Genomic DNA, 17,773 nt, shown 5'->3' with positions numbered 1-17,773 from the left:
ACTGAAATTGGTTTCCCAGTTGTTTTTTCCAGTTTATTCATGGCTCCTGCTTGTTCGAGTCTAAGTAATTTGTCTGCGAGTGTAACTCACCTGGTTGGGGCTCATAGATGGCGGGAGTTTCAGAAGTGGATAACAGCTAGCTCTTCCTCCCTCCTGACGTCTTGATTAAATTACAGACTTTGCCTGAATTCAAACCACACATGGCGGGGCGGCACTGTCTCCATGGCTACTAATGGTTAGATGTACCTTCTCCTTATATTTGATATTGTAATCATACTTATAAAGTGCATGGACGTTTGTCTTCTTACCTTTTAAAAAATATTCGCTGCGAATCCGCGGTTACACCGAGGGCTAACGGTCATTATGACTGACAACTGCCATCCATCGCCACCATATTCTTCTTCATTTAAGGTTATAAAATAAAATGACAAGTTTGTTTGTTTGCTGACCGCGCAGCATCCTGTGACCATTTTAAAACTGAAATCAACTAAATAAAAGTGGTGTTGGGCCAAAGATGTCTGCTTTTAGACTAGCTTTACGGGAGTTGTTTCAACGTCTGTCATGGCGGAGTGGGCGGAGTTCCAGAGAGCGTGACGTCATGCGCAAAGGGCCAATCGACTCCACCCACTGCTGGAATATTTTCAGAAAGCTAAACTTGGTTCCACTTTAAGGAAAGCTAGATATTACTCTCTTTTTGTGTGTTTCCACTTACTAATGCATATCAGGATATATTTGAGCTTTTAAACTCGGCAGCCCTAAGTTTTTAGAGTCTGTCACAAGTATTTCCAGTTTGGAGCTAATAACCCTTGGCTGTGATCCCTAACCTGCGTTTTACTGCCTTTGACGGAAATAAATTCAACACCATCCAAGTATGGCGCAGTTTTCTGAGTTGTATATGGCTTTTATTTCCAAAAAATAAACTCTCAAAATTTTCTTTGCTTGATTCAACAATAAATGAACAACCAATCAGAACCTCGCTGCTTAAAAAGTAACAAGTTTATAGTTGCCATGGTAACTACAGCTCAGCAGAGTGGGAGGGGGCGGAGCCTGGAAAAGTTTTTTGTTCAAATTCAAATCCAAGCAAAAACTGCAACATTCTCCACAGATCCAAATGGCTGAAAATTTATTTATGACACTCAAAGGCAAACGTTTTTAGAACATTAATTATTGCTGTAAACAGATTTCTGCTAATATTTTTTCTAACTTATTTCTATTAGATAAATTACAGATAAATAAATAAATTAATTTCTCAGACAGAAATGAATTGTGCCGTTAGAAATAGGTATAAATTATACATATTCAAGCAAAGTATTGTCCCCCGTGTTAAGCCTCTATTATCCTGCCTGGACTCTTAGCACACATGCTAATACGTGAGTGTCTCAACTGACCTTCAGCTTTTAATAGGATTGGTTGATGCAGGCGGACTGTTAACCTGAGCCTAATTCCCCACATAAGAAGCTCTAGTTCTGACTTTTTCACAATTAGGCTAATGAATGAACCAAAGTGTGAAAAAAACATGCAGCTCTCTGATCGCTAACGGTAATTAGCTGGAGGCATTATGGCAGGCAGACAAGCTAAACTGGGTGAGATATCCAATACACAGAGTTAATCACTTTTAATAACATCATAAACTGCAAAGTTTGTACAAGTTTTCATATAAAAGCTCTAACAGGATTTAAAGGCTGCCCCGTATTAATTACCCGTTAGCTAATCGGAAGCTGCAGGCTTGGTTACTATCACCAGGTGATTCATTGTTTTAGCTGGTAACCAGAACAGAGTTCACAGAAGAAAAGACATAAACAGACAAAATAAAAAGGTAAACAAAAATAGATGATCAACAGTCTTAAATCATGAAGTTAGCTCCTGAATTATTGCTTCTTTTCTTTCAGCTTGTCTTTGATTCTCTGAGGTTCGTCGTATTGAATCAAGCGCAGGATGTCCTTGTTGTCCATCACTCCCTGGATGAATTCGCCCTCCGTGATTTTATCTGCAAAGGAAACAACAACATGTCTGTCTCAGATGGGTTTTTAACGCTAAAAGCTGCTGCAGAGTGAAATGATTTAATGAAGTGTACCGTTTTCCTTCTTTCCGAAAAATGCCCAGATTTTTTCAGCTCTCTTCTCTGGAGTGTTTTCGTCTTCAGGGAGTTTCGTCTGGTCGTCAGCTGGGATCATGTTGAATATTGACTGCAGGAGAAAACCACAGGGCGTTTTCAATTAACTTAATCTGAACTTTGACCTTAAAAAGATCAGGAGATAGTTGCTATTTCCAGCCTCTCAGATACAAGTTGACCCACAGCTTTAGCCAGCGAATAGTTAATGGTTGAAGTGAGACAATAAGCGACCTCAGTACCCTAACGATCTCTTGGATCTCGTTCTTGCTGATGGTTCCATTGCCGTCCACGTCGTACAAGGCGAAGGCCCACTCCAGCTTCTGCAGAGTCTTTCCTCCAGAGGTGAGGTGCAGAGCGACGATGTACTCCTTAAAGTCCAGGGTGCCGTCTGCGTTGGTGTCGAAGCTCCTGAAAACGTGGCGTGCGTACGCTGTGGGGTCGGCGCCCGGGAAGAAGCTGGCGTAGATTCCTTCGAACTGCTCCTTGGTGATCTTCCCGCTGGGACACTCCTTCAGGAAGGACTGGTACCAGGTGCACAGCTCTGCCTCGGAGTACTTGGTGTTGGACTTGAGTTCCTCCAGGAGCTCCTTGGACAAGGCGCTGCTCTTGGTGTTCCCCATCCTGCCTCAGATCTTCCTCCTTTCCTGCGTTTGAGGGCTGAACGTGTGCAGAGCTCAGAGTTTCTCTGCTTGGCTGCCAAATGAGATTATGGTCATCACTATCTAAATCCAGACAGCTGTCCTAAAGAGGATAAACACGTCACAGCGTTATGACACCTTCACTGGGAGACACATTCACACCGCAGTCCGAGACAAACTAATCCAGATATATATTTATTGTCTTATGTTTTAAATTTAAACTTGATTTCTTTTTTATTACTTATTTTTCTAGTTTGAATTTGTTCCCATTATCTTGAATGTTTATGTATTTTATTTTCTTAATTTCCTGTTTTATTTTGAAAATCAATAATCATCATGGAGTTGTCTGCTAATCAGAAACTGCAGAAAGAATCGAGTTATTCTGTTACTTCAAGCCGCCTGCTTCCTTTGCCTTTAAATGGCTGCTGTTTGTGTTTTGGTCTGAAAGGAGGTTTCATTTCATAGCTGCTTACAGAATATGGCCACAGTCGGCTTTAATAAGGAACAGGGTGACGCCAGTACATAATATCTGCAGTCAGGAAGTCACTCAGAAACATTTGGTCCGAATCAGAAGCACAAGGAATAGAAATAATAAATGATTAAATTCAGTCTGAATATTTTATGATTACTCGTCGTTATGATTCATCAAAATACGTTGTCAGGAGAAACAGAAAGTTATTTTATTTCCCTGTATAAAACGTTGTTGTCTTTTTGCATTTCTTGACTCGTGTATTTGGTTGTATTTGTTTTCTTGCAGATAAAATAAATGTTGCTTTTCTCTTTTGTCTTTTCTCATTCCTGAAACTGGTTCATTGTCTAAACTTTACATCTCGTCCTGAAATTAGCCGCAGCCGGTGAAATAAAGACGCAGGCTGAGAAAACCAAATGTTAAGGGAGTTTTTCTGCGCTGACGTGAGGCGAGATGGTTTTCTGTGAGTCGGACCTGCAGTTTGATCCTGGAGCAGGACGTCAGCGAGGATCTGACCCAACGCAGCCGAGGCCGGCCTGCAGCCCCGCTTGGCGTCCACAATGTGATGAGATTATCCACGTCTCCATTGTAATAATCTGGGGCCAGATTGTAAAGCCATCTGCTGCAGCGGCACCAAAACCGCAGCAAGTGGAGGCAATTAAAGAAACTAGAAAACAGAAGAACATTAAAGAAACCCGGATGAATTCTGGACGAGGATGAGAGATTACGGTCAGACAGAAAGATTTGAGAATAAAGTCTTAAATGATTTACAGAGGAAAACATGAAGAAGGAACATTCAGGGCTATTTATTAAATGATATGACCCAGTTTACCAATATTCTGCTCACAATGCCTCCAGCCTTATTGGTAGCATTTTAAAGCCTGGATAAATCCCTAAAACAAATGAATCTTTTATTCCATCAGAATAATCCGACACTGACGGCCTTAAACATCCAACTCTTTACTTATTTCATCACTAATAATTATTCACACTTTTGTTCTGTAATGTGGAATTAGAGCCAGAACTTCCTGGAGTTTAAATTTAAAAAAGGAAAGACAAGCAAACATGCTGACCTGAGAGGCGTGTTCAGTCCAGTCCAGTCCAGTCCAGCCCAGTTCAGCTCAGTCCAGCCCAGTCCAGCCCAGCCCAGTCCAGTCCAGTCCAGTTCAGCTCAGTCCAGCCCAGTCCAGCCCAGCCCAGTCCAGTTCAGTCCAGTCCAGCTCAGTCCAGCCCAGTCCAGCCCAGTCCAGTCCAGCTCAGTCCAGCCCAGTCCAGCCCAGCCCAGTCCAGTCCAGTCCAGTTCAGCTCAGTCCAGCCCAGTCCAGCCCAGTCCAGTCCAGCTCAGTCCAGCCCAGTCCAGCCCAGCCCAGTCCAGTCCAGTTATTAACTGTGCATTTCCCATTTTGAACAGAAAGTGACAGACAGGTGATCGCAGCTTTTAGACCAGGGGTGTCAAACTCGACTTCACCGAGGGCCACTTCAGCATATTGGCCCCCCTCAACGGGCCACATTGACGGTACAGATCAGGAGGGCATCCCTGCTAAAACACCCCAGACAAAAGGTTGACTTCCCTCATTCAGTTCTGTAGAGGCTTAGAATGAGTCAATGGTCCAGGTGTGTTAGAGAAGGAACCATCTAAAGCTGCAGATGGAAGCTCTGGAAAACACCCCCAGCATTAATATATAAAAATACAATGTTAAAAATAAATTAAACACCTCATATTGTTAAATAACTGATTTTACGTATTGAAATTTTAAATATTACATTTGAGTTTCCATGGATGTAAAATTACTGCTTAGTTTAAAAATTACAATATTTAAATCAGTGTTTAAAGGTAAACAAACAAATAATAAAAACAAGTCACATGGGCAGACATTATAGACTTTACGCAAAGATTTAGTCTCAGAGGCAACTGAAATCAATTAATTAAAAAAATCCTTTCTGAATATCATCTCATGGTCTCTGAACTAAATGCGTCTTTCTGACCGGAGCTGACGGCGAGTTGAAGAGTTCTGGACCGGACGCTTTGGAGCGTCTGGTTAGGAAGCGCATTACAAACCTTTGGTTGAAATGGCCGTTAAATTCTAGTCTCCATTACAGACCAGAGAAAGCTAAAGAGAATGCAACGTTGTGTTAATCCATATGATGAGCAGGCAGTTTATCTTGAGGAAATAAATGACGGTGCAAAAGTTAATTAGACTGTAACATGCGCAGTCCGCTGCTCAACCACTGCGGACGCGGCGGAGTTTTCTGCAGACCGGGAACCAGGAGGAAGTGCGTTCAGACCCCAGCGGGTGAAGTGACATTAATTTAAGTGAAGTCGCTTAAATGTAGATACATTTATCTGCTTAATTTGTGATGGGATCTAGATTCACGGTAAATATTAGCTAAACCACATAAAATGCGACTAAATAGCCGATGTTGAGTGTAATTTCACGGATAAAAATAGTACATGACCGATTTTTATTTTATTTTTTATGTTGTCGGTTCATATAACAGATAACAAAAAAGTCTAGCGCCACCTGCCGCCCTGACACCAACTCACACACATCTTCATTCACAGTCTTACTTGTAAGTCGATGTTTCATTTCTTGGACGTTTTGATGTTAGCTTGTCGATGTCTCAGTTTCATTCGCTGGGAAAATCAATAAGTAGCTTAAGGTGACTCTGCTGCTCTCTAGTGGCGAGAAGCCGTAATGTTGGCTGGTAACAATCGGAATGCATTGTGGGAGATGTAGTTTGTAGTCAATTCGTGCTCAAAACGTATTTTAAGTCGATCATCGGCCTATAAAAATGCTGGGAGGGCCACATAAAATGGCATGGCGGGCCACATGTGGCCCGCGGGCCTTGAGTTTGACACATGTGTTTTAGAGTCACAGCAAGAGAAAAATAAAAGAGGAACAGAATAAAGGATAAAATGTTGCACAATAAGGGAAAATTATTTTTTTAAATGAATATACTCCGGTCCAAAGGAATGTGTGGCTGAGTACCGTTTTTAATTTTCTCATTTCTGAGATGGAGCTTCATGTCTGCTGCATAAAACGGATGTCCTCATCAGGATCAGTTACTGTAAAGCAAATAAAAAAATTTCCACTGATTATTCAGTTATTAATTATTTTTGACATACTATTTTTAATAAAATGTATTTAAAAACTGAGAATTATACTTTTTAATATGTATATATATTGTGAGGTGATCAAATTTCCTGCTTTTCTGTTGGGTTTATGTTTTTATTTTTCTCTGCTGTATTTATCACCTGTTTTCATGGCTGTTTCTGTTTTCTTGTTTATTTGCATTAATCTTTGTGTTTATTCATTTATTATCATTCTGCTTGTTTCCTGAGATTATTGTTTCTTTTTGTTCAGTATTTCCGTTAATCTGAGATTATGTCTTGTGATTTTCCTTCAGCTGCTTCCACTTCTCCTTGATTAGCTCCTCTGGTTTCTAATCTCGGTTATTTTCTAGTTTTCCTCTGGTTCCTTCAGTTGCTGTTCTTTGTTTTATGGATTTTGTATTATTTTTTGTTGCAGTCTTATTCTTTTTTGTTAATAAATTATGACTCTCCACACCTGCTGCTACAAAATCATTCCAGGAAAAGCGAAGCCGTTGTTTAATCTGTAAATATCATGATGAATTTTACATAATGATTCAGTTCAGACACGGAGCATCGTTTACCAAAAGGTAAATGTTTCATCCAGTGGTTGCATCTGTCAGGTAGGATGATTATGCAACACGCGGCCGGCTTACTGCCTCATCACAGGCTGGACTCGCTCATCCTGTGTTTCTGTCCTTTATGACATGGCTGCACAGGGTCGGAATAATCTCTTTGTTTTCAGGCGAATTGCTCAGCAAGTTGTGCACGCGCAGAGAGTCGGGCCGTCTATGAGTTTAGGAAAGTGGAATAAATGAATTATTGTGGAGCTCAGCATGAAATGTCTGGAAGTTACAGACAGATATGAATCATTTTGAAATCACTGAAAACATTTAGTAAGTTTATTTAAAATAATTACTGCTGTCATCAGTTTTATTACTATCTAATGAAGTTAAAGTTGTTACTGCATTTTGGTTTATTGATATAAAAAGAATGTCAACGTTAGAAATGATGTTTGCTCATAATCAATAATCAGTGATAGATACAGAAAATGTTAATGAAGAAAGAAAGATTGTTGTAACCAAGGTAATTACTGGATGATGCCACTAATGTGAGACAGGCTGGTGTAAGAATATGTTTATGCTTCTTTTTTACTGAGTTTAATAAAGTCAAACTTTTAGTGACAGAAACGTTCAGTTAAAATCGACCCGGGAGGGAGGAGGGAAATCCACAAAACGTCTTTTTTAAACAAGATGGCCGATCACAGAGTGCTGGATCCACGCAAAATATCGAGAAGTTAAGTGGAAGGAAAAAGTGTGCTAGAACCAGAGATAATGTCCTTGAGAAGGGTTAGGACATTATCTTTTCTGATGTAGGGTTTTGACTTTTTTTTCCAGGTTTTTAATAACAAGTAGGACAGAGAAAACAAACATAACCAAGAACAAAATAATTAGTTTACTTTCTGTTTAAAAAGAAGGAAGAAGTGAACACTTATTCATCCTTCCCTTATCTCAGTTTAATGAAATATATCACTTCAATAATTACCCAAAACTTGTAATTAAAACCATGTTATAATAATCATGTGTCTGTTCAATAAAAGAGCCAACAAATAAATTATATTACATAGAAAAATGGTTTCAAACTGACAAGAAAATCTACGGATCAAAATAATAGAATTAATGACGATTATGAATAACAACCAGAATAATTAGCAACTCGTTACCATTTTAAACCTAAAGTCTGTGTTTAATAAAACTTCCTGACATCAACAGTTTCCAGAAGGAGGCAAAGGTTTGGCTCTGCAGCAACAAACAAACAAACAAACAAACAAACAAACTGATTCTATTGTCTTTTCCATAAAGGACCTCAGTGTTTCCCTTTTCAACCGTCAGCACGCTATTGGAGGGAGATTTACCCTCCACACACACACACACACACACACACACACAGACACACACACAGACACACACACACACACACAGACACACACACACACACACACACACACAGACACACAGACACACACACACACACACACACACACACACACACACACACACACACAGACACACACACACACACACACACACACACACACACACACACACACACACACACACACACAGACACACACACACACACAGACACACACACAGACACACACAGACACACACACACACACACACACACACACAGACACACACACACATTCTGGATGGATTTTCATATGAGACTGCGCACATTATGTCACTGGTCAAAGTTAAACCAGCACTTGATCTGCTGCAATCGGTTTGAAATGCTGGGAGAACCTAAGCAGCCAGAGCCTCACTCTGGATTATAATCTCAGCTCAAAGGAAGTTTGGAGCGTAATTTGCCATTTGTAATGGAGAACATTGCATGATGAGATCTGCTGGAGGGGAGGAGCCATGGGTTTGATCTGAAGCTGCGGGGGCCGAGAGTTTAAATGGTCAGAGACAGAAAATGGGTTTGTGTCGTTCCTGTGGAGCCGAGGTGAAGAGATGCAGAACAGGCAGCGAGCTGGCAGAGGGACGCTCTGCTTTCTCACCCAAGGAGCCCCAAACGCAACAAGATTATGAAGATTTGACATCTCTGCTGGGAAGCAAAACACTGTGGCTACATATTGAAAGCCAGGATTAGTCGCCTTTTCATTTCATCTCTCTGGCCTGGCCTGGACCATGAGGCTGGAGCGCGGCCGGCGAGCTTCCCTGGCAATCATGCTCAACTTTGTGGCTTTGGCTTTCGCCGTGTCAGCGGTGACCACCAGCTACTGGTGCGAGGGGACCAGGAAGGTGGCCAAGCCCTTCTGCTCCGGGCCGCCGGTCAAGATGAAGCAGATGTACTGCATCCGCTTCAACAGCTCCAACCTCAACGACAGCCGGCAGGTGCAGTACATCTTCGAGACGGGAGAGGAGAAGTTCATCCTCAGGAAGTTCCACACCGGGATATTTTACTCCTGTGAGCAGGCTGCAGATATGAACGGTAAGACGATGCTGCAGATATGAATGGTATGATGATGCTGCAGATATGAACGGTAAGACGATGCTGCAGATATGAACGGTATGATGATGCTGCAGATATGAACGGTAAGACGATGCTGCAGATATGAACGGTATGATGATGCTGCAGATATGAACGGTAAGACGATGCTGCAGATATGAACGGTATGATGATGCTGCAGATATGAACGGTATGATGATGCTGCAGATATGAACGGTATGATGATGCTGCAGATATGAACGGTATGATGATGCTGCAGATATGAACGGTATGATGATGCTGCAGATATGAACGGTATGATGATGCTGCAGATATGAACGGTAAGACGATGCTGCAGATATGAACGGTACGATGATGCTGCAGATATGAACGGTATGATGATGCTGCAGATATGAACGGTATGATGATGCTGCAGATATGAACGGTATGATGATGCTGCAGATATGAACGGTAAGACGATGCTGCAGATATGAACGGTAAGACGATGCTGCAGATATGAACGGTAAGACGATGCTGCAGATATGAACGGTAAGACGATGCTGCAGATATGAACGGTACGATGATGCTGCAGATGTGAACGGTATGATGATGCTGCAGATATGAACGGTAAGACGATGCTGCAGATATGAACGGTATGATGATGCTGCAGATGTGAATGGTACGATGATGCTGCAGATGTGAACGGTATGATGATGCTGCAGATATGAACGGTAAGACGATGCTGCAGATGTGAATGGTACGATGATGCTGCAGATGTGAACGGTATGATGATGCTGCAGATATGAACGGTATGATGCAGATGTGAATGGTAAGACGATGCTGCAGATGTGAATGGTACGATGATGCTGCAGATGTGAACGGTATGATGATGCTGCAGATATGAACGGTACGATGATGCTGCAGATGTGAACGGTATGATGATGCTGCAGATATGAACGGTATGATGATGCTGCAGATGTGAATGGTAAGACGATGCTGCAGATGTGAACGGTACGATGATGCTGCAGATGTGAACGGTATGATGATGCTGCAGATATGAACGGTATGATGATGCTGCAGATGTGAACGGTACGATGATGCTGCAGATGTGAACGGTATGATGATGCTGCAGATATGAACGGTATGATGATGCTGCAGATGTGAACGGTATGATGATGCTGCAGATGTGAATGGTACGACGATGCTGCAGATGTGAACGGTACGATGATGCTGCAGATGTGAACGGTATGATGATGCTGCAGATGTGAACGGTATGATGATGCTGCAGATGTGAACGGTATGATGATGCTGCAGATATGAACGGTATGATGATGCTGCAGATGTGAATGGTAAGACGATGCTGCAGATGTGAATGGTAAGACGATGCTGCAGATGTGAACGGTACGATGATGCTGCAGATGTGAACGGTATGATGATGCTGCAGATATGAACGGTATGATGATGCTGCAGATGTGAACGGTACGATGATGCTGCAGATGTGAACGGTATGATGATGCTGCAGATATGAACGGTATGATGATGCTGCAGATGTGAACGGTATGATGATGCTGCAGATATGAACGGTATGATGCAGATGTGAATGGTAAGACGATGCTGCAGATGTGAATGGTACGATGATGCTGCAGATGTGAACGGTATGATGATGCTGCAGATATGAACGGTACGATGATGCTGCAGATGTGAACGGTATGATGATGCTGCAGATATGAACGGTATGATGATGCTGCAGATGTGAATGGTAAGACGATGCTGCAGATGTGAACGGTACGATGATGCTGCAGATGTGAACGGTATGATGATGCTGCAGATATGAACGGTATGATGATGCTGCAGATGTGAACGGTACGATGATGCTGCAGATGTGAACGGTATGATGATGCTGCAGATATGAACGGTATGATGATGCTGCAGATGTGAACGGTATGATGATGCTGCAGATGTGAATGGTACGACGATGCTGCAGATGTGAACGGTACGATGATGCTGCAGATGTGAACGGTATGATGATGCTGCAGATGTGAACGGTATGATGATGCTGCAGATGTGAACGGTATGATGATGCTGCAGATATGAACGGTATGATGATGCTGCAGATGTGAATGGTAAGACGATGCTGCAGATGTGAATGGTAAGACGATGCTGCAGATGTGAACGGTACGATGATGCTGCAGATGTGAACAGTATGATGATGCTGCAGATATGAACGGTATGATGATGCTGCAGATGTGAACGGTACGATGATGCTGCAGATGTGAACGGTATGATGATGCTGCAGATATGAACGGTATGATGATGCTGCAGATGTGAACGGTATGATGATGCTGCAGATGTGAACGGTATCTCTGCTCCTGTTTGGGTCATAAAGCACAAATCAAACCACTGACTGGTAAAGAATTAGCAATATTTCAAACTCAATGAACAAAAATACTAAAATAAGTAACAGAGAAAAATGAAATGACCAGAAAGGATTGCTTCAAATGAACTGATGTAATCATCTGCTGCCAGAGAGCATTGCTGCAAAGTTAGCTAACCAGTGCAATCAAATGCTTTCTACTGCAACATGCCAGCCTAAGAGGAGGTGTTGCTGCCATGGCTCAGTGAGGTCAGCTGCTAAAATGTCACCATGTGAGTTTTGGGAGGGATTGCTGCAAAGTTTGCTGCTAAGTCAGTCAATTGTTGCAAAATCAAATGTTTTCTTAGATCAGAAACTAGTTTTATTGATGATCATAAACTAAATTTGACTGCATTGTTTTATAGAACTAAATTAGAAAATGTATATGGATTTGATTCTGACTCTACCTTCATGTTGAAGTGGACTGATTGGTTTCTCTGTGGATCTGATTGAACTGACTGGTTTTATAACAGCATCCTGTTTCCATCTGTATTAAAATGCAACTTAAAAATCAAAACTGCAGCTGAATCATTTTATTTGAACCAGTTACAGAATCAGTTACTTTAACTGATTTCTGTCTTTAACAGATTTACAAAACTGACTTTATCTGTGAGTTTGTTCTACAGCTGGTTACTGGTTGCACTGGTCTGGCACTGGAGGAAGGGCAGCATGCGAGCAGCAAAAAAGAGCAAAATAACAGAAAAAATGAAAGATCAGGAAATGAGCACAGGATTAAAAACAACAGCAGGTAAAAAAACCACAAAGCTTTTATTTAAAGCCAAATCTCTTCAAAATAAAGTCAAACTGCTGCTGAATCAGCTTCCCTCCAGGAAACCATCCACACAGAAAATTAACAGATAAAAAACACAGAAAATGTTTTTAAAGTAAATTCATTAGTTAATTAATATACTAGAAAGTATTAAAAGAAAACAGAAATATATTTGAGCAAGAAGGAATTTCATATTATTGATGATGAGATGATTTTTGATGTTCAAACTAAACACCATCAGTTGTTTCTGGTTGATTCTAGGGTAAAAATACCAAACATAAAATATATAAAATACATAAAATATGCTAAATATACGCAGTAGGAAGTAATGATGTCCTTCACTGATTTATCAGACAAGTGAAAACATGAAAGAAGAAAAGTTTGTTTAGATTTGCTAACCGAGCTCAGAGAAGAGGATAACTACTGGAAATGAGATTTAAAATGATAATTATCATGTTATCTGGAAACAAAGAATCAGTTCAGTTCAATTCCTGAACTGATTCTTTATCTGAAAAGCCATTAATGAAGCTAACATGGCTGCTCTCCTGTAGAGGTCAGTGTCACAGTGGTTCTGGAGAAGCTTCTGACTAAAGATGAAATGACTGGACATAAACTTCTCTGTTCTAGTGCAGCTTCCATTCAGCCCTAAACACCTGTGAGTTTGACCTTTCACCTCTGGTTCTGTCATGGATCACTTTGAAATCTGTTCACCGCCTCAGAGCTGAACTGCTTCAGGTCCCTTTGAGCTTATTCAGGGTTTTTACTTTACAACGACATTTTGTCAACTTTAGTTTCTATTTTTCTTCTTTTATTTCCAGTTTTGGGAAGAAAATAATCTGAAGAAACAGATTATTTCTGTCGTCCACAAATGAATCGTGTTTCATAAAACCCTGCTTGGCTTTCAAAGCTTTTCTCCATTTTATTAAAGAAAAATATGTAAAAGTTGCTTCTGTACAGATTTTTTTAGAATTATATTTATGAAAAACTTTTATCATTTTGTAAAGAAAATTTAGACATAATTTAGTATTAAATTGAGTATAAACATAGTATTAAAACATACTATGTGTAAAACATCGGATGTTTTATTCATTATGTGTGTCTGAAAGTTTTATTTATGTATTTATTCTTTTATTTCACAGGATTTGATTGTCGAAGTTTTGCTGAGATTGCACCTGAACATCAAAGAGGTTAGTAAATTTATGATTTAAACGTTTTTCTTTGAAAACATTTAATAATTTGCCTTTATTTGGGTTTATTGTCAGGAAAAATGACATTTCTTAAGAATAAAACTTACCCAACACTTCCTGTAACCCAGACAGACTCCAGACGTTTGACTGGATGTGAATCAAAGACAAAAAATAGAAACCAGACAGAACCAAACGGCCTATTTAAAGTTTAGCATCACTGACTGTGTGTGGTTGCTGACCTCTGACCTCCAGTGGCTGTGTGTGGTTGCTGACCTCTGACCTCTGCCCTCCAGGCGTCCAGTGGCTGTGTGTGGTTGCTGACCTCTGACCTCTGCCCTCCAGGCGTCCAGTGGCTGTGTGTGGTTGCTGACCTCTGCCCTCCAGGCGTCCAGTGGCTGTGTGTGGTTGCTGACCTCTGCCCTCCAGGCGTCCAGTGGCTGTGTGTGGTTGCTGACCTCTGACCTCTGACCTCCAGGCGTCCTGTGGCTGTGTGTGGTTGCTGACCTCTGCCCTCCAGGCGTCCAGTGGCTGTGTGTGGTTGCTGACCTCTGACCTCTGCCCTCCAGGCGTCCTGTGGCTGTGTGTGGTTGCTGACCTCTGACCTCTGCCCTCCAGGCGTCCTGTGGCTGTGTGTGGTTGCTGACCTCTGCCCTCCAGGCGTCCAGTGGCTGTGTGGTTGCTGACCTCTGACCTCTGCCCTCCAGGCGTCCTGTGGCTGTGTGTGGTTGCTGACCTCTGACCTCCAGGCGTCCAGTGGCTGTGTGTGGTTGCTGACCTCTGACCTCTGCCCTCCAGGCGTCCTGTGGCTGTGTGTGGTTGCTGACCTCTGACCTCCAGGCGTCCTGTGGCTGTGTGTGGTTGCTGACCTCTGACCTCTGCCCTCCAGGCGTCCTGTGGCTGTGTGTGGTTGCTGACCTCTGCCCTCCAGGCGTCCAGTGGCTGTGTGTGGTTGCTGACCTCTGACCTCTGCCCTCCAGGCGTCCTGTGGCTGTGTGTGGTTGCTGACCTCTGACCTCTGCCCTCCAGGCGTCCAGTGGCTGTGTGTGGTTGCTGACCTCTGACCTCTGCCCTCCAGGCGTCCTGTGGCTGTGTGTGGTTGCTGACCTCTGACCTCTGCCCTCCAGGCGTCCTGTGGCTGTGTGTGGTTGCTGACCTCTGACCTCCAGGCGTCCAGTGGCTGTGTGTGGTTGCTGACCTCTGACCTCTGCCCTCCAGGCGTCCTGTGGCTGTGTGTGGTTGCTGACCTCTGACCTCTGCCCTCCAGGCGTCCTGTGGCTGTGTGTGGTTGCTGACCTCTGACCTCCAGGCGTCCTGTGGCTGTGTGTGGTTGCTGACCTCTGACCTCTGCCCTCCAGGCGTCCTGTGGCTGTGTGTGGTTGCTGACCTCTGCCCTCCAGGCGTCCAGTGGCTGTGTGTGGTTGCTGACCTCTGACCTCTGCCCTCCAGGCGTCCTGTGGCTGTGTGTGGTTGCTGACCTCTGACCTCTGCCCTCCAGGCGTCCAGTGGCTGTGTGTGGTTGCTGACCTCTGACCTCTGCCCTCCAGGCGTCCTGTGGCTGTGTGTGGTTGCTGACCTCTGACCTCTGCCCTCCAGGCGTCCTGTGGCTGTGTGTGGTTGCTGACCTCTGACCTCCAGGCGTCCAGTGGCTGTGTGTGGTTGCTGACCTCTGACCTCTGCCCTCCAGGCGTCCTGTGGCTGTGTGTGGTTGCTGACCTCTGACCTCTGCCCTCCAGGCGTCCTGTGGCTGTGTGTGGTTGCAGAGAGCCTGTACCTGGCTCTGCTCTTCGTGGGCGGGGTTCTGATGATTCTGGAGCAGAGCCGCTGCTTCAGCGTCATGAACAAGCTGAAACTCAGTGCCTTCGCCGCCATGTGCACCGCCCTCTCAGGTAACAGCACAACTACGGAGCTACATCAGGCTCAAAAACATCCACAGGGCCTAAACAGAGACATTTGTAAATGTGCAACATAATATACAAATGTGTCTAATGATGCATAAATGAACATTCACATTTGTTAAACAGTTTCTCAAATTGCCACGTTTCAGACTGAACAGGTAGAGACACGGACGGATCAGCCAACCTTCAGCATCAGAGACTTTCTAACTGAACAGGATTCACAGATGAGATGCTGAACGTGTCTCTGACTCAGTGCAGCTCAGGTGTACCGATGTGTACGGGCAGCGTGTTTCTATCGGTGTGTTTGAAACGTGGCAACTTGAGAAACACAAATGTGAAGTTCAGGTACGCATTTATGCATTATTATGCACATTATGTTGTATGCTTTGTGGATGTTTTTGAGGCTAATGTAGCTCCATACAAAACAAGCTATGAAGAAATGGGGAACAGGTTGAACCTCAGGAATGACCTTTCACCCTTTCATTGACTCCTTTCACATCCTTTATGTGTACGCTGTGTGTTTTGGGGTTCAGCTGATAAAATGTGCTGACTTTTGCCCCAGTGTGTGTGGTGGCCCATCAGCCACACACAGTGGGGCAGCAGCAGTTGCTGCTGAGCTGCAGCAGCAGCAGCAGCAGCAGCGGCGGCGGCTGCAGCGGGGCAGCAGGTCAGCCAGGCTGAATGCGCCGGACGCTGCAGTCAAGCATCAGAGCAGCTGACTGATCTGCGGCCACTCGCTGCCTCGGAGGATTTGCTGGTTTGTGGAGTAATCCGATTGGAACCGGGGCAACGGTTTGGGCTGTTCCCAGATCCGCCCAGAGGTCCCCCTCCCCCTCCCCTCCCCCCTGTTGTTCTTTGTTAATCCCAGAAAAAGCTGCTGCAGACATACTGAGTCAGAGCGAGCCGGCTGCGTTCACCTCGCTGCTCTGCTTCACTGTACATGATTTCCTGGTTTGGGTAAAAGTTACAAAAATAAATGAAATGTAGTTTTAATCCGGCTGTTTCTCCTTCCTTCATGCTCGACCCTAATAGATGCTCAAACCAACCTGAGACTCTAGAAATGAGATTTTAAAAAGTGTCGAAACACTGTAAATGGTCTTGAAAAGTCACTGGAGCGTTTTGACGTCTGCTCTGCTCAGGCCTTTGTGGGATGGTCGCCCACATGATGTTCACCACCATATTCCATCTTTCCGTCTCTATGGGACCTGAAGACTGGAGGCCCAAGACTTGGGACTACAGCTGGTCTTATGCGTAAGAACTTCCTCAATGTCTCAACAGAATCTAGTTTCATAAAGAGAGAAACGAGTTGAGATTCAGTTATGATTCAATCCATAACTGAACTTCATAAGAACTGAAAAGCTGCTCTGATTTAACCTGAATGACTGTATTGTCTCTTTTTGTGGCTCTTTGCAGCTTAGCCTGGTGCTCGTTCGGCACCTGCATGGGCTCTGCAGTCACAACCCTGAACAGATACACCAAGACCATCATAGAGTTTAAATACAAGCGGCACAACATCGAGAAGAACCTGCTGATCAAGCAGAAGATGATGGAGCTGGGTCTGCCTGAGCAGGTGTGGAACATGTACCTGACTGCATCTCCGGCGGACCTGCAGGTTCTGCCAGAACCGCTGGTAAACGGCCACAAGCCTTCCACCGGAGCGCCGTACGTGTTTGAGGAGGTGGAGCATCCACCGGAGCAGCAGGTGGAGGCGTACTGCTGAAGGAGGAGAACATTTACTCTTCCTGCTTCACAGCCGACCTGCAGAGTTAAAACCACGTTTAGCTTCTGTATCCAAGGCAACAGGCTTCTGCTTCTACCTGAGCTGAATCTGCCTTCTTTCATCCAAGAGGCGCTGAAACTGGAATTAGTGTGAGACGCACTGAGAGGAGCCGTGATGCTGGAAGTGAAGCGCCGGTCCGGAGTGAGGCTGGATCTGAGAGGAAGCAGGACCTGGATGAACCGTTCAGGACAGACACACAGCTGTCAGGGTGACCTGACCTCAGACTGTCTGCTTGGTTCCTGCTGCTGTTTTAATTCACATTGAAGATGTGAATAAAAGAAAAGTGTAACATGTGAGTGAAGGATCTTTACAACATTCCCAGAGCTTCACAGGGTTCCTACGCAGAGGGGGAAAGTTAGGAAAGTATTTAGTTTGTTTCACCATTTTAGCTTTAATGTTGTCCAAACTTAACTGCAGTTAA

At 43.7% G+C, this 17,773-nt stretch overlaps 2 protein-coding genes across 3 annotated transcripts; one reads left to right on the top strand and one right to left on the bottom strand.

The window, feature by feature from the left end:
• Positions 1–1,095: 1,095 nt before the first annotated feature.
• Positions 1,096–4,448, bottom strand: rcvrna (recoverin a). Of its 2 annotated transcripts, XM_088007805.1 has the most exons (4): positions 3,695–4,448; positions 2,353–2,854; positions 2,075–2,186; positions 1,096–1,987 (listed from the first exon to the last, which is right to left on the bottom strand). In XM_088007805.1, exons 2-4 carry the CDS (start codon positions 2,731–2,733, stop codon positions 1,869–1,871), a joined length of 612 nt encoding a protein of 203 aa, XP_087863931.1. In that variant the 5' UTR covers positions 2,734–2,854; positions 3,695–4,448; the 3' UTR covers positions 1,096–1,868. The 2 variants fall into 2 exon arrangements, with proteins under 2 accessions (XP_087863931.1, XP_014857953.1); XM_015002467.2 differs by lacking the exon at positions 3,695–4,448 and having other exon boundaries at positions 2,353–3,532.
• A 3,243-nt stretch (positions 4,449–7,691) lies between these two features.
• Positions 7,692–17,564, top strand: LOC106927123 (germ cell-specific gene 1-like protein). Its single transcript, XM_015002470.2, has 5 exons — positions 7,692–9,311; positions 13,630–13,677; positions 15,411–15,563; positions 16,712–16,823; positions 16,986–17,564. Exons 1-5 carry the CDS (start codon positions 9,008–9,010, stop codon positions 17,290–17,292), a joined length of 924 nt encoding a protein of 307 aa, XP_014857956.1. The 5' UTR covers positions 7,692–9,007; the 3' UTR covers positions 17,293–17,564.
• The last annotated feature ends 209 nt before the right edge of the window (positions 17,565–17,773 follow it).

This window comes from Poecilia mexicana, unplaced genomic scaffold (genome assembly GCF_051168715.1).
Source record: "Poecilia mexicana isolate PSO_F unplaced genomic scaffold, ASM5116871v1 scaffold_8, whole genome shotgun sequence".
NCBI classification, from domain to species: Eukaryota; Metazoa; Chordata; class Actinopteri; order Cyprinodontiformes; family Poeciliidae; genus Poecilia; species Poecilia mexicana.
This window is presented reverse-complemented; position numbering and strand designations above follow the sequence as displayed.

Excerpts from the sequence above, each read along its gene's own strand:
- rcvrna (XM_088007805.1), bottom strand. The coding sequence starts at position 2,733 with ATGGGGAACACCAAGAGCAGCGCCTTGTCCAAGGAGCTCCTGGAGGAA. Across the intron at positions 2,187-2,352 it reads AGATCCAAGAGATCGTTAGG|TCAATATTCAACATGATCCC; the intron begins GTACTGAGGTCG and ends TTTCTCCTGCAG. Across the intron at positions 1,988-2,074 it reads TTTCGGAAAGAAGGAAAACG|ATAAAATCACGGAGGGCGAA; the intron begins GTACACTTCATT and ends TTTCCTTTGCAG.
- LOC106927123 (XM_015002470.2), top strand. The coding sequence starts at position 9,008 with ATGAGGCTGGAGCGCGGCCGGCGAGCTTCCCTGGCAATCATGCTCAAC. Across the intron at positions 13,678-15,410 it reads TGCACCTGAACATCAAAGAG|GCGTCCTGTGGCTGTGTGTG; the intron begins GTTAGTAAATTT and ends TCTGCCCTCCAG. Across the intron at positions 15,564-16,711 it reads CATGTGCACCGCCCTCTCAG|GCCTTTGTGGGATGGTCGCC; the intron begins GTAACAGCACAA and ends TGCTCTGCTCAG.